The following is a 15,626-nucleotide window of genomic DNA, read 5'->3' as shown; positions in this document are numbered from 1 at the left end:
GTTTATGATAAAAATAAATTATGTTGGTATCAATGCAAAAAACAGCTGGACCGGTGCCGCGCCCCTTTTTTCATCTTCCATTGCAAATCCATATCAATAGGATAAAGGTCACTCACGACTGCACTAAAGTTTTAATCAATTTTATTTGAACTAATTGAGTGGGGTAATTATTGAGTTACATTTTTAAAGAATCATTCATTTATCATATTTATGTACATAAAGAGTTAATTATTGAAATAGCAAGCCGGGGCCACCATGGCTATGTATTTTATTTTATATTTTTATATAATAGTCAATTTAAAAGAATAATATTTTAAATTTCTCTTCCATATGTATTTAAATAAAACCATATTAATTTTATTGTTTCAGAGCCATGATGAATTTAAGCTCTCGCATCAGGCCAAGTCTTTTAAAGGCTGTGGCACCTGCCTGCGCAAGGGCAATGTCAGCAGACGCAAAGCTTGTTGACCTGTCGATTAATGAAAAAACAGGTGAGTTGGATGAAAGAACGAAATTTTTTAATCGTATTAATTTTTTAATAAGGCATTGCCACCTTGACAATGAACCGGCCTCCTGTGAACAGCCTCAACCTGGAGTTGCTTCAAGGCCTCTCCAAGGCCCTGCAGGAACTGGAAGATAACCGAAAGTGCAGGGGCATGATTTTGACATCGGTTTAATAATTTCAGTTGTACATAGAAGAAATTCATATTTTATTTTAATGTCATGCAGAGTTCACCAACTGTTTTCTCCGCTGGTCTGGACATAATGGAAATGTACAAGCCCAAGCCTGACCGCGTCAAGGCCTTTTGGTCCACCCTGCAGGAGGTGTGGCTGCAACTCTTTGGCTCGTCTTACCCAACCGTTGCAGCTATAAATGTAGGGACTGTCTTACTTGCAAAAATAAGCAATAATTTTCTGCTTTATTTAAAGGGACACAGTCCAGCTGGTGGTTGTCTTCTGTCGCTGAGCTGCGAGTACCGAGTAATGGTTGGACCACAGTACACCATCGGTCTGAATGAGACCAAACTGGGCATTGTGGCTCCCAAGTGGTTCATGTCGTCCATGCTGGCCGCAATTCCTTATAGACAGACTGAGCTGGCACTAACCACTGGCCGCATGTTTTCCACCGAAGAAGCCTTGAAGATTGGGCTGATAGATGAGGTTGCCACCGACAAAGCCGACGCTATTGCCAAAGCAGAGAAATTCCTTGGCTTGTTTGCCAAAATCCATCGTGCGTATTTTTTTTGCGCTTTTGCATAAATCTATATGTTACTTTGAATTACTTGATTTTTGGCAAAGTTTGAATTATTAATTTTAATAGTATGAAAGGCTTTTTAATGATTCATAAATTATAAATAATTGTCTAATTTAAAAACATTAAAATGCTAAGTAATTTGAACTATATAATATAATGTTACACACTTACAGGTATTGAGATTGAGAGTAACTTCTATACATTTTAATTTTTAACAGCTGTGGCAAGGAAGCTCACTAAGCTGAATCTGCGCAATGACGCGCTCGACTGGCTCCAGCAGAACAGGGAACTTGACTTGAACATCTTCCTAAGCTTCGTCAACCAGCCAATTGTGCAAAGTAGCCTTGAGAAGTACTTGGAGGCGCTCAAGAACAAGCAAGGAAAATAATTTTTTTTACATTTTGTTAATTATTGATGTTTATTTACATATTATTTTTGTTGCCAAAAGTTAATGATATTAAAAAAAGAAGTTTCCACGTTTTCTAGTACATGTGGCTTTTGATTGGTTCACAAGAGCCCAAGCGATGGCAGACAAGAGCCTGGCTGGAGGTCCATCATCTCTTGTTGTTGCAGATCCACAAAATGTGCCACCTCAAGCACCTGTTCTCTTCCCCTCTTAAATTCATTCCTTTAAAATTTTTAAACGGTTTAAGATATTCAAGTCTTTAAATTGAATACAAACTCTTTCAACTGGGCAATTTGATTCTCTAGCCAAACGTCACAACTAGCGACCAGCTTGACCTCCTGCCTCCAAATTTCATGGAGTCTCTCTTCGTGATTCTCGATCAATTGTTCCATCAACAAACTTGGTTCCTTGGCCAGCTAATTTATCATTTCTTATTTCAGTGTTTATTAGTTTTCAAAAGTTTTACCTCAAGCAACTGGGCCCCTTTACCCTGACCTTTGAGATAAATGTTTGATGCCCTCGTGAGACATGGATCCAGCAGATCTCGATGGAAGAGCATTTCTAGTTCGCGGAGACGCAACAACTTAAGCTTGGCTACATTCTGGAAAGAGGCCATCAGCTCACTCATGCTTCTGCTGAAAATCTCAATTTTCTCCTTTTACTTTGAGTTATAGTTTCAGTTCAGGCTACCAATCACACACCTCAATTTGCTCTTGAAGTTCAATTTCAAGTACCATCAAGTTGTCTTTGAGACTCTCGCTGTTGTTGATCAACTGATTGGCAATTTCGCGCACCTGGTCCATTTCAGGGGACTCCTCCTGCCCAGGCTTCCTTCTCTCGGCCGCTGCTAAGAGTTTCCGCAAATCCTCGCAGATTTTCTCCTTCGGCGCCATGAAATCTTCCACTAATCTTTTTGAAATATAATTTTTGTTGTTCTGAAGACATCAATTAAAAAAACACCTACTTCTGCCCCTGAAGTCCATTCTCCAGTCTGGCCTGCCGAATGCCTGAGTGAAACAAATCAATCTCATTCTGGCGACGCTGCATTTGTGCCAGAGCAGCCTCTTGCAACTGCTCGCACACTTTTGCAACCTGCACCTTGTGCCTTATTTTTTTTATTATTTAATTGGTGCTCTGCTAAATTTGTTATGTTAAAATACTCTGCCTGCAAATCTTCGAGCGCCCCAATCTGCACCACAAGACTCCAGGAAGCACTCGCAAGGGGTTGCAGGAGGGTGCTTGGCTCAACCGTCTCAACAAAGGCCTTCTCCAGTTCAAGTCGCCTCCTTTTCTGCTGCTGCTCCATTCTCAATCGCACATCTGCTTCAGCCTCCTCTTCCTCCACCTTAGCCAGCAGCTGCCTAACTTGTAATTGTATTTCGCGTTAAATTGATTAATTTTATTACTTGAACTTTGATTCCTTGGGCCTTTGGTCATTTGAAATTAGATTGTACTCGTAGTAGCGCAGCTCTGGCAGGAACTCCAGAACAAACTCCTGGAAGTGCGCCTCCTTGCACACTGGGTTGTTGTCCATCGACAAGGCGCGCAAATTCTTCAGCCGCCGCAAATAAATTACCTGTTTACAACTCCACGATAAAATTTACTCAGAATTTTAAATTTGTTTACGCACACTATCAAAAGAGTCGATTTGATTTTGGCTCAGGGTGAGCAGCCGCAGATTCTGCAAGGTGTCCATGTTTTCTGCAAGGTGAATTTGGTTAGAGTGCAGAAGCAGCCGCTCCAGATTAACCAGCTGCTTTAAATTCTCTATTTTGCTAATTCTGTTAAAGGACAAATTCAACTCGATCAGGTTGGTCAGCGCATCTAAATTTTCCATTCTTTCAATGCAGTTGTCATTTAACTTCAGAACCGTCAAACTCTCTAGATGCCATAAGTTTTCAATCACGAAAATTCCTGAAAAAAAATATGAAAAAAAAATTGCTTTCGAATGATAATAAATAATAAAATAATCTGCGTACTCGATGAATGAAGGTCCAGTGACCGCAAATTGGTCACCAGCAAATTGCTCTCGTTCGCCTGCCGCTCTATAAGTTGTTGGTCAATGACACGGGGCACCTGCTCGTTTATTATCTGAACTGTGCTCATTTTATTTAATATTTTCTAAAAATTAATTGTTTTAAAAGGTTATCAAAATTTACGTTGCCTCTAAAATGACAAAATTATTGATTGTGCATGGTATAAAAAGGCACAGAATAATTTACTTTTAACTTTAACATACGAGAAATTTTTAGCTTTCACTTTTTTTATATGACGATAATCGATTTTTCCACAATAAACTACTTAAGTTTCTATGGTTACAATAGCGTTCTATTTTTATTAATTTGCTCTATAAAGTAATTATTGTATTATCAATCCAGTTTTTAAAATAATATTCCTTTTTATTACAGCTTTAATTGTGCAAACTTCTTTTCTCTGACGGCAATGGTAATTAATTAATAATTGTTGTTCCAAGCCAGAATAGCAACAGAGACAGGACAGGGTCGAGGGTGCGTGCAAACTCGCGCCGAAACAAGTGATACACGATTTTTGCCGCATTCCCCTGACTTTCGAAGGGGTGGGGATAGGAGCGCTGCTCCGATCCGAGTCCTAATTTTCCCTTCATCGACATCATTCGCTTTCTGCATTTTGCACCGCGAGCACCGACCATGGCTGAGCACGAAGTGATACTGGCCGGCGGCGAGGATCCGCAATTCTTCGAGGGCGTTGAGAAGCTGCTCGAGGTGTGGTTCACCCGCAGCGACGGCCGCGTCGACGACTGCGACCTGCGCAAGATCCCCAGGTGAGAGGTCTCTCGAGACCCTTCTAAAGTTTGCAAACATCTTTTAAAAATTTCCTGCTTTAACCTTGGGTGAAAGCGATCGATACGTTTGACAGGGAATTTAACCCTTTTTCCGTGCGACAGTCTGGAACCTCCGGAAGGTCTCAAAGGTTGGCCCTGAGTCGTAGACGCTGGCCCACATATTTATATAAATCTCGGCGAGGCCGATCAGGTCGTGGCCAAGGCCAAGTGCAGACTTATGTAATTTTTCACAAAAAATTTTTAAAAGAATGAATCCTTTTCGAATTGGGTTTGCAATTAATTTGAGCGCCGTTGAGACCCTGATGGACTCGGGGGCCGTGGTGTGGGCTCTCGGCAGCCGGCCGGTCCTCGTCTCGTGACGTCAGCCCGGTTGAGACTTGCTCGATACCTCGCTGCGGTTGCTAACCAGCCGGCGCTTTTTCGTGTCGTGCCTGCAGCCGACAAATCGCAGGCCCGCTCGGTACATGGGTCGGGTCGCTCGGCAGCGTGTGTCTGACCCGAGCCTCCTTCTCGTTGTAACACCAAATTTGATCTCCGAACACGAATTCCCCGCCGTTCAATAAGGAAAAATTTTAAAGGGATTCCCAGCATTTAATAATAAATTTTTGTCCTCACATCAGGAAGAATTAAACTTCTGAAATCTTTATTAATCAAGATCTGTGATGTCAAATCAAACTAGAAATATTTTGTTGTAAATTAGTTAAAGCGTTTTGCATAATTAATCTAATAGGACTTAACGGGAGGAGTCAACGAACGAATTTAGTGCTCCTTTTTCCTCTCTCAGACCGTCTGCGCCGAAGGCCTCGTTTTGCCACGGCTGCAGCGAAAGGATTATAACGAGTGCACATTCTTTAACCCATTCATGCAGCGAGAGGTCAAATTCGCATTGTCTCTGCTCGATTTGCAACCGGTTGTCACGCGCTTTCGCTCTGACACTGCACATTCTCATTTCAATTCTTTACAAAATATTCAAATTGAAATATAAAATATTTAATTAATTTTTTTAACAAGACCCATCGTTCCGAGTATGCAAGTCACGCGCACGTGGAGCGCGGTTTAATCAGCTGGACCGAACTGCAATAAATTGAGCAAATCTCGTAATAGCTGCGATTTTTTTTGCTTCTGGGTTGAGATAAGAGCGTGCCCGGGTGACCTTGCGACGATCGCAGACGACTCTCGTGCAACGAAGACTAAAGACTGTATAAAACTTTCAAATATGATACAATATTCACGGCCAACGCCCTGCTATTTCTCTTCCATTTTCCTACATAATGATGAATATGATGTAAACGTGACAAAACAAATTAACTTTTTCTTAACTATATGATTAAATAAAATTAATATAAATTTGTCTATTAAATGCATATTTAACCAAGATTAATATTCACAATTAAAAAAATTATCTGTTTTAGATCTACACATTTAAATTAAACAGAAATCAGTCAAAAAAACATGTGATTTATTTGCTAACTTTCTAAATACTTTTCTTCATTAATCCGCTAAGCATTTGCTGCAATTTTTGAACAAATTTCTATATTTAGAAAGGATTATCATCTGGAATTGTCACAATCAATGCATGGCGACTTTGCGGCGGGAGGAGGAAAACCGAGGCGCGCGATTTCCCCTGGCGAACGCAATGAGCAGAAGTGTCGTCGCCTCTAGCAGAAACGCAATTATTGCGCTGACGAGATGTGTTTCTTTAAACCGTGACACGTTTGGAAAGTACTGTTCATTCCCAGCTCGCGGCAGGAAATCTGCTCGCGCCGTCCGCGCTTCCGCAGCCCTGCGAATCAATACGCAGGGATGCGCAGCCTTTAGCAAAGCATTTGTCTTCGCAACCGCTTCTTCAAATAATGATATATTTAATTTCATAAAGGCTGCTTCTTTTTCTCTAAAATTTAAAAAAAATTCACATAAGTTTCATGTATAAATAAAATTTTAAAATTAAAAATAAAATTTTATTTTCATTTTGAAGTGTTTGTATTTCACAAATGACATCTGCCTTCACAAAATGATTCATTGTCAATTGCTTCATTATTTAATTAAGTGCAACTTACGCATCTCTAGTTTTAAAACTTTCAGAATTTTCCGTTATTTACACGAGAAAGAAGTTTCAAAGTTAGTATGACTCGCATTCAAATTGAATGGTCAGAAAATTGACCTTTGCCCAAGCTGCATTGACGTCACTTGCAAGCTTATCTACCTCGGCTGATTTAATCGATCCTGGCGATACGCCACTTTAAAGATAATAGCCCCACCGTGAATTGTTCAATTCATTTTTTTTTTACTTTTAATATTTTCAAACAAATATTATGTATGTTTATTTGTCAGAAAAAAGTTATTATCTTTGTGGGTTATTTCTAGTGATCATTGATCCCATATTTTCTGATTGAAATGAAGTTTTAATCCTTTTATAATTCACACTCAAAACAAAAAATCAGCCGCATAATTATAAATTTAAAAAGAAAATACTTGCCATTTTTTTATAATCCAGCAAATCACATCCATCTTTTTATTAAAATTATTATTTTCCTAATTTAGCATGTTTGATCGAAATTAAATCTGAAAAAGTCACACTATACAATCCTTTTAAAACCCAAGCTTTTAATAAATTTTGGTTTTTTTTCTACATATCTGGCAAAATTTAATTAAACCGAATTAAACTACAGACGCTCATCAACCTCTTCTTGAAAAGAGTGCACTCGCATGCAACGTGCGCGTGGCCAGACCAACTAAGAAACAACAAGTGGGACAAATATTTTTTACTTCGCCAAGACGGAGTCCAAAGCTCGTCGAAAATCCTCTAAATTTATATATAATGGAATCTAGAGCAAGTGCAAAGCTAATTGCGTCTCATCCAAGGATTAATGCGCGCCTTTATACGAACTCGCGAGCAGGGGTGTCGTTCCGTCATAACCCTTCTGCCAACGACTCGTCACTCGTTGCATAATCGGAAGTCTGCAAAGTGTCGTCTCGTGCAAGGCCAAAAGAAAAAGACGCTCAATGAAAAATAAACACAATTTTGCTCAATGGCACCCGGTATTAGTGGGAGGTTAAAATTAGAACATCGCTTTGCGTGTTAGTACTTGTAAATTTAAAATTTTAGGGGTATTTTATTTGGTTAAATAATTATTTTTATAATAATCCTTGATGCTGATTTATTTAAGATAATATCAAAAAGATTTTCAAAGCTTATCTCACGTAATTAAATGATCTGCAGTATTGAATCTTAGGCCAATCCTTTTTTTTAGGTTATCCACTTATTCAAAATGAGCAATTTTTACTTTCAGCAGTAAATTCTCTGAAAATCCCCTTTATGTATTAACAATATAAATTAATATAATTATAAAAAAAATGTTTAATTATAATAAAATATTTCCATTCATCCAATTGTTTTTCTTTATAAGTAATTAATGAGGGCTATTTTAGGCTGAACTTGATTTGTTTCCCAAGCGAGTAGTTTTGTATTTTAAATTAATCGAAAAAAATTTCTGTGTGTTTTCAGACAGAAGTTGGAGAGTCTGTTGAAGATAGTGCGGTGCGAGATCATCAGCTCCGTGCAGAACGACCAGCTGGACGCCTACGTACTCAGGTTAGTTGTGACTCTGGCTGACTAATTAAGCCGCAGCCGTCGAGCGCTAAATTTAAGCGGCCGGTGCTTTGGCCCCCGCACGCCAACTCGCCGAGCAGGCCGCGCCGATTCCGACCCTCTGCATTATTCGCGCAAATTCACTCTCGAAAACTTTGGACTTTTGGCTGCTGAAGGGCGCGGTCTTGAATCGAAAAAGTGGAGCAAGATCGGCTGAAAGCGAAACCGGCGTGTGCAGCCTATTTAAAGCCTCGCATTTTTGCACTGGCCACAATTGCAAACCATTACACGCGGTCAGACCTTCACCTTGGGCCCGAAATTTTCGTCTTCACTGTAAAGGACTTTCAATTGCACGTGGCTCTTGGTTTCGCCAAATTCGCTGCGGGACGTCGACATTAAAATTCTTGGCCGCGGTGCAAAAATCGATTGCTTTTTATTTCTTCCTGTGTGAATTGTTTTCGCTCTCGGCCTAAACCTGCCTTGGCACTTGTATCATTCGACTTTTAGTGCCATTGATCCCTCCTCTGTCGACAGCTGCTCTTCAATCAAAAATAGATGCAAAGTTAATCCACATAAGGAACAAATAAGGTTGCAAAAATAGCTGAAAATTTTGGTTATTCCTGAAATGAATTACACTTCATGATTAAAATTCAGGCCTAAAATGTAGCAAAATAGTTTATTTTTGATTACTGTTTTGAATACTGTTTACTAAAAATTGAAATTTGATTTTGTTCTGGTTGATCTTTTTAAGTACCAGGAAAATTCCTCTTTACTATCGATAAAATTTAGAATTAAACAAGTGAAGTGAAAATCCAGGTCTGGATTTAGGTTCTCAATCTATCATAACAAAATAAATAAAAAAGTAAAAATTTGTCTTCTCTAAATAAATTTTTAATTGAAAGTCCTGGGTTAGTTGGGCGCGGTAGGACTAACAAAAGCCATCGATTGGGCGCGTCAGCATGTGTGTGCTGGCAGAGAGAAAACGGGCATCAGAATTGATCCTGGGCACTGCGGCGGCGCCCCTTCCCCTTCAGCCACTGCAGAGCCGTTCCGCACCCCGCGCCACCCTCGCTTCGCCCCAGTCGCTCGATTCGCTCTCACGGCCTTGACCCTCTTTCCTGAGGTCACTTGGGTCATTCGATCAGCGTCTGATTAGAATAAAGGCGGCACTTTTTGATCTCTTCTAAATTTATGTACTCAAAGTCTATTTTCGTCCACCACACCTGCTTCAACAGACCACTTTTTACCTAAAGCCGGCCCACATTCGCTGAAAATATAAATGTGGACCGTTGGAAAAATTCAACAAAAATTATATTCTGAATTCAGACATTTTTTTTCTGGAAATTAGGAAATTATTTCTTATTAGACATCAAGACACGAATCTTATTATTGTGTTTTTTTTTTATAAAATAATTTAAAAGATTAATAAAATTCATGAAATTTCATTTCAATATTCATTTGATCAAAAAGGAAATTGGATACAATTATTTTCTTTATATAAACTTAAAAATTAATGTTACTCAAAGCATTTTCCTTGTATTTTTTTTTAGTGAGAGCAGCATGTTTGTGTCACAGCGTCGATTCATCCTGAAAACTTGCGGCACAACAACTCCGCTCGAGTGTCTGCAGCCGCTGCTGCTGTTGGTGAACCAGTACGCTGGCTTTGACGAAGTGGAGGACGTTTTTTACTCGCGCAAGAACTTCAAGCGCCCAGAGTTGCAGCACTCGCCGCACCGAAACTTCGAGCAAGAAGTGGCCCTTCTGGACACCTTCTTCAAAGGTTCAAGTTTTGTTTTGCAATTTTATTAATTAATGAAATGTGTTTTTTTTTTCTGTAAAGATGGAGCTGCCTACTGCCTGGGCTCGGTGAACAGGGACTGCTGGTACCTGTACACCCTGCACCCTTTGCATGGGCCGCGCAGGGTGGGACCTGCCGAGCCTGACCAGACCCTGGAGATCTTGATGTCTGAACTGGACCCAGACATTATGAGCATCTTTACGAGGGACGAGTGCTCCTCGGCTGCTGAGGCCACTCGGCGCGCCGGAATTGACAAGCTGATGCCCAACATGGTGCTCGATGACTTCCTCTTTGAGCCCTGTGGATATTCCATGAACGGAATTGCCAAGGATGAAGTGAGTCTTGATAATTTTTGCTATTGAATTTAGAATTTCAAAAGACAGAGACTTATTCCCACTCTTTTCTTTTTGTTTCTATCAGGAAGGTCCTGTGCTGGCCTCTGTGAGTATTCAAATCTTCCTGAGGCATGGCATCACCCTTTCAAATTTAAACTGCCCAAATAACTTTCATTTTCATGATGATTTTTTCATAATTTATATGATTAAAAAAAATTATTTTGTGTGATTTTAATTTTTTTCTTGTGAAAGAGTCTAAATTATAAGAATTTTTTTCAACAGGGCTGTTACATGACGATCCACATCACACCTGAACCAGAATTCTCTTATGTGAGCTTTGAGAGCAACGTGCCCCAGGCCTCGTACAAAGAGGTGATCATGCGCGTCGTCAAGACTTTCCGCCCGGGCAAATTTGTGCTCACTGTTTTTGCAAACAAGGTGAGCTATAAAAAATTCTAACATTTGCAAACAAGGTGAGCTATAAAAAATTCTAACATTTGCAAACCGACTTTGATTAGTGTTATGGACTAATAATCTAGAGGTTATGTTTTGAAGTTTAAATACTCTACTCCTGGCCGGTGAGCTCCTGCAGGCCTTCAGAATACTACAAAACATGCTTTTTTGTTATTACTGCTACATTAATTGAAAGTGTTAAAAAATTTCCCATGAATATTGTATGTCAGTTTAATCCCATCAGTTTTCTTTAATTTATAAACTATCCACAAATTGCCCTTTTTCAAATTAAATTTCATTTAAAACAAAAGTTAGTGACAGAAGAAAACTGTCAACTAATAATTAAAAATTAATTGGTGGAAAAAATTTTTCTTTTTCATTTTTATGAAAAAATTCAAATCTTGCTTTTTTTTTAAAATAGTTTGAAAATATTTGTTTGCAGGCGTCTCTGGCGGCCGAGGCACCGCGCGAGTTGGAGCGGGCAGCATCATTCGGGGAGTGGCTGCGGCATGACATCCAGTACTGCCGCTTCAAGAGCTACGACCTGACCTATGCGCTGTACAGCAAGTTCCCGAGCTGAGGGTCTGCGGAGGCCCGTTGTCCGCCGACCTTTTGGTCGTGCGGCCTGTCGGGGCCCTCCTCCCCTGCACGCGTCAGCCGCCCACTGATCCTCTCCTCTTTTAACACTTCTTTCTGCTCCGCACCAGACCCTAGCCCTAGACTGCTCTTCTCTTGGTGGCGAAACAAAATTTCGTGATCGCCACCGCCCCACACTTGGCTCGAATGACCAACGCTCCTGTAGCGATGAGACGCCGGCGCCGCCTCGTTCCGGCAACTCGGGTGACATCCGATCACTGGTCTCATCCCTTTTGTTCTTTTGGTGCGTCCAGTCTGGGGCTGCGCTGATCGAAGACAACCCTTCCTTCGCCACCCCGCCGCCAAAAGGCGCTCGTTCGCAGCAGATCACTTTTTTTATAATTCTTTATTCCATTGATTAATATCTCCTTAAAGGGTGCTTTCGCGTGTGGGAAAGCTCTCAATTACAAACAAGAGTTTTTTTTTACTTGTCGATTGTTTTGGTGGTTTGGTTTGTAGGAATATCAATTTGTGCTATGTTAAAACTACAGTTCTAGGTACAATACGATGTTTGCATTTTAGTTATGGTCTCTTAATTGATTGATAATGATTGTTTGTCAAGCGTTTTTATTTCATATTCACGAATGTATAATTAATGAAGACTTGTTTGTTTGTGTCTGGTTGTTTTGTTGCACCAGTGGGTTTCACAAGAGTTGAGTGGGAGGATGCCTTTCATTTTCATTCTTCCCCAACGTCTATTCATTCTCTGTAGACTTTTAGATGGGCAAATAAAATGTGTGGATTAAATAATCAAAAGAACCAAATTTTTATTCAACTTCTTTATTTATATCCCTTTTTAAATGCTAGCGAAATTCAGAATTAGTTCAATAAACCTAATTGGTTGCTATGGAAACCATTTTCATATGTTATATTTATAGTCTTGCAAGTGTTCACTGCACTGAGTAAGACTTGAAAGTGTGTCATGTCCTCTTCGACTGACCAGCTGCAATACATCTACTCAAAAAGGAGAAGAGAATTTGGCAGGCGATGCAGCTTCAAAAGGAACAAGACGACGCTGCAGGTTACCCTGCCGACCGACCTGGAGTACTTCAGGAAAAACTACATATTAACAAATCCTGTTCACTGCTCTGCACAAACAAACGGTGGCGATTTTTCCGAATGCGATCAGGTAAAACAACTTATTTAAGGTTATTTGCCAATTCGACCCTATTTTAATTAAAAAGTTGTGTACATACAAAAAAAATAAATCTGGGTGCGCTTAGGTGAACACAGCAAGGCCAGAGTTTGATGATAGGGGAATGAACCACGTTGAGGGTGGCTGGCCCAAAGATTTAAACCCTGCAGACCCAGAGCAGACGCTCAGGTTTAGGAAGAAGGTGGAGAAGGATGAAAAGTACATTCACGCTATACTTCAGCTTTCACATGTATGGAGAATTAATTAGATAAAAGCTAATGTTATATTATCTCATGCTTTAAAATTCAAATATTTAAAAAAATGAATGGCTAGCAGAGATATTTTTTACTTGTAATTTATTTACCTATTTTTTATTTTTGTCATCACTCCATTTTAAATTTTTTGTAGATTTGCTCAAAGAAAGTTAACAAAACGTCAAATCTTTTATTATAAGATTTGAAAAAAAATTAAGCTGAAATGTTATCACTATATAGGCCGTGGAGCACTGCATTTTGCAGAACAACGCTCTGGACATTTACGAGACGCACCTAGAAGCGGAGGTGGGAGGTGTGCAAGTGGAGCCGCTTTCAGCGCGAGGACTCAATGTCTTTCAAGACCCTTGCCACATCAAGCGCCCTGTGCACCACATCTCGTGGGCGCCGGACGGTGGCACGCGACTCGCCGTTTCCCATTGCAGTCTGGCTTTCCAGCACGCCAGCCACTCTGAGCTCAGCAGCCAAACATACATTTGGCACGTGGGTTAGTTAAAAAAAAGAATGCAATATTTACGTTATTTTGGTCCCCTACAACTTAGTTGATTTAAAAACAATTTTATTGAATATTTAATATAATTATTATGAATTAGAAAATTATAATTTTTAAAAATAGCACAAACTTAAATTCAAATTAATTCAAGTAATAAGGGCAGTTAACAAAAATAGATATTTTACAGTGAAAATTTTATTTAAAGATTTCTCAAATTAGTTAATGAAAACGTAAAATAATTCCTTATAATACTTTAACTCCAATGGTTTTGTGAAAATAAGCTTTTTCACAACACCTGGCCAATTAAATTTTTTTACAGAAAAGCCAAATCAGCCTGACCTCACTTTCCGTCCACCGTCGGCGATCGTGTGTCTCGAGTACAATCAGAAAGACCCCAACGTCTTGGTAAGCGGCTTTTATGACGGAAGAGTCGCGTGTTGGGACACACGCAAGGGACCAGAACCGGTTGAAATGAGTCCTCTCGAGCCAAGTCACCGCGACCCTGTGCACAAAGCCCTCTGGATGAACTCCAAGACGGGCACTGAGTTCTTTTCGGCCAGCACAGACGGACAAGTATAAATATTAAATTAAAAAAAAAAATCAAATTATCATTAAAACTCATTAGGTGATGTGGTGGGACACGCGAAAATTGTCTGAGCCAAGTGAGGTGCTCATTCTTGACCCGGTCAAGGGTCAGGAGCAGAGCTTGAGCAGGGCTTTGGGCGCTGTTAGCCTGGAATATGAACCTACTATTCCAACAAGGTTCATGGTTGGCACCGAGATGGGTAAAGATTTTCCTGCATTTCAAGATATAAGGATAATAACGATAATAATAAAAAAAAATTATAATTTTCTTGAAAACTAAAGATTTTAACAAATTAAAAAATATAATTTATATTGATTTATAAAGATGACTAAAACGTATTATTTTATTCCAAAATATAAAAAGAAGTTATGTAAATTGAAACTAGAAAAGGAATATTTTGCCTTCTCGAATTGTAAGTAAAAAAAATAAAATTCTAAAACATTTATGTTTTTTTTTTAAATTTTTTAATTGAATAAATCAATCTTTTTGGAATAAATACAAAACATTTTTTTAGGCGTGGTGATAAATTGCAACCGGAAGGGAAAGACACCACCGGAGAAGATGGTGTGTCAGTACGCGGCGCACCTGGGCCCCGTTTACGCGCTGCAGCGGAACCCTGCGTTCGTGAAGAACTTCTTGAGCGTGGGCGATTGGAGCGCGCGCGTGTGGTCGGAGGACGTGCGCGAGTCGAGCATCATCAGCACGGGTCTGGGCGAGTGGCAGTTGACCGATGGCTGCTGGAGTCCAACCAAGTTCTCGGCCTTCTACACCACCAGGGAGGACGGGCGGCTGGATGCGTGGGACTTGTTGCAGCAGCGCCACCGACCCGTGCTCAGCGTCAAGGTGTGCGACGCCACGCTCAGATCCATCCGAGCCCACGAACAGGGCCAACTGCTCGCCGTCGGCTCCGATACCGGCGCCACGTACCTCTACCAGGTGTCTGACCACCTCGTTGTGCCACACAAAAACGACAAACCAATGTTTACAGAGGTAAAATAAAATTAACTTTTAATTTATTCAAAATTTGAAACTTTCAAAATGCTTATTTGTTAATTTTTTATTTGGCAAATTAACATTCAAACGAGACTTTTAAAAGTAACACACTTTTATGTTTTGCCCCTAAAACAAGAAAAGAGTTGTAAAAAATTTTATTACGTGCAAACAGTAAATTTAATGATTTAGTTTCATTTTTTTTTCAAGCTAAACAAATTAAAATTTTTTAATTTTTACATAACTGGAATTTTTTTGATTTTTGTATTAGATGCTTGAGCGTGAAACGCGACGGGAGAAAATCGTGGAGGCGCGGCGGCGTGAAAAACGACTCAAAGGCAAGGTTCGTGGCGACGAAGGCCGGCAGCAGGGCAACCAAATTAGACCGTCTACCGAACCGCTCACTTTTGAGCAACTCGCTGAAGACCCTCTGATTGCAGAAGCTGAGAGACATTATTTCGAAATCGTCCAATCGGTACAAACAGCTTAGCTTAATGAGGAGCTTTGAAAAAATTGATATTTTTGAAGTTGCAGGACCAGGAGCAGAAAAAGGAGGAAAACGGCGAGGAAGTCAATAAATGAATTAGACGTTAACAATAAGTTCTTTTTCCAGCTCTCCTATATTCATTGATATTTTTGTGCGCACGGCTAATCACAGTATAAAAGTACACCGAGAAAATGCGCGATTAGCCATTTAGCGTCATTGAAAAAATTAATAAAATTAAGACGAGAAAAAAAGTATGCGCGCGAGTATCAACCTCACCCAAAACGCCAATTAGAAAGAGTTGCAAGAGTTAGTTATATTTCTTAATTGTTAAATGCATGCTCTAGGAGTAAATATGTTAAATTAAATATAA

At 39.8% G+C, this 15,626-nt stretch overlaps 4 protein-coding genes across 6 annotated transcripts; 3 read left to right on the top strand and 1 right to left on the bottom strand.

Moving 5' to 3' along the window:
- The first annotated feature begins 44 nt into the window (after window positions 1–44).
- LOC132197262 (enoyl-CoA delta isomerase 1, mitochondrial-like) lies at window positions 45–1,743 on the top strand. 2 transcript variants are annotated; one of them, XM_059620428.1, is made up of 6 exons: window positions 45–163; window positions 370–491; window positions 544–671; window positions 730–876; window positions 931–1,231; window positions 1,474–1,743. In XM_059620428.1, exons 2-6 carry the CDS (start codon window positions 374–376, stop codon window positions 1,641–1,643), a joined length of 864 nt encoding a protein of 287 aa, XP_059476411.1. In that variant the 5' UTR covers window positions 45–163; window positions 370–373; the 3' UTR covers window positions 1,644–1,743. The 2 variants fall into 2 exon arrangements, with proteins under 2 accessions (XP_059476411.1, XP_059476412.1); XM_059620429.1 differs by having other exon boundaries at window positions 87–107.
- On the bottom strand, window positions 1,487–4,910 carry LOC132197260 (dynein regulatory complex subunit 3-like). Its single transcript, XM_059620424.1, has 10 exons — window positions 4,781–4,910; window positions 3,641–3,770; window positions 3,292–3,575; window positions 3,068–3,237; window positions 2,822–3,022; window positions 2,626–2,766; window positions 2,363–2,570; window positions 2,128–2,316; window positions 1,938–2,077; window positions 1,487–1,883 (listed from the first exon to the last, which is right to left on the bottom strand). Exons 2-10 carry the CDS (start codon window positions 3,765–3,767, stop codon window positions 1,763–1,765), a joined length of 1,581 nt encoding a protein of 526 aa, XP_059476407.1. The 5' UTR covers window positions 3,768–3,770; window positions 4,781–4,910; the 3' UTR covers window positions 1,487–1,762.
- On the top strand, window positions 4,273–12,052 carry LOC132197261 (S-adenosylmethionine decarboxylase proenzyme). Of its 2 annotated transcripts, XM_059620426.1 has the most exons (7): window positions 4,273–4,461; window positions 7,988–8,074; window positions 9,622–9,851; window positions 9,912–10,204; window positions 10,290–10,310; window positions 10,487–10,642; window positions 11,100–12,052. In XM_059620426.1, exons 1-7 carry the CDS (start codon window positions 4,328–4,330, stop codon window positions 11,235–11,237), a joined length of 1,059 nt encoding a protein of 352 aa, XP_059476409.1. In that variant the 5' UTR covers window positions 4,273–4,327; the 3' UTR covers window positions 11,238–12,052. The 2 variants fall into 2 exon arrangements, with proteins under 2 accessions (XP_059476409.1, XP_059476410.1); XM_059620427.1 differs by lacking the exon at window positions 10,290–10,310 and having other exon boundaries at window positions 4,274–4,461.
- A 163-nt stretch (window positions 12,053–12,215) lies between these two features.
- LOC132198431 (dynein intermediate chain 3, ciliary) lies at window positions 12,216–15,622 on the top strand. The gene is made up of 8 exons (XM_059622479.1): window positions 12,216–12,422; window positions 12,517–12,678; window positions 12,923–13,187; window positions 13,513–13,766; window positions 13,819–13,978; window positions 14,294–14,769; window positions 15,041–15,244; window positions 15,298–15,622. The coding sequence occupies exons 1-8, from the start codon at window positions 12,216–12,218 to the stop codon at window positions 15,349–15,351; spliced, it is 1,782 nt and encodes a 593-aa protein (XP_059478462.1). The 3' UTR covers window positions 15,352–15,622.
- The last annotated feature ends 4 nt before the right edge of the window (window positions 15,623–15,626 follow it).

The sequence above is a fragment of the Neocloeon triangulifer genome, unplaced genomic scaffold, assembly GCF_031216515.1.
Source record: "Neocloeon triangulifer isolate White Clay Creek 2 clone unplaced genomic scaffold, ASM3121651v1 ptg000012l, whole genome shotgun sequence".
Lineage (NCBI taxonomy): Eukaryota > Metazoa > Arthropoda > Insecta > Ephemeroptera > Baetidae > Neocloeon > Neocloeon triangulifer.
Note: the sequence above shows the minus strand (reverse complement) of the source record. Positions and strands in the feature narration are given on the sequence as shown.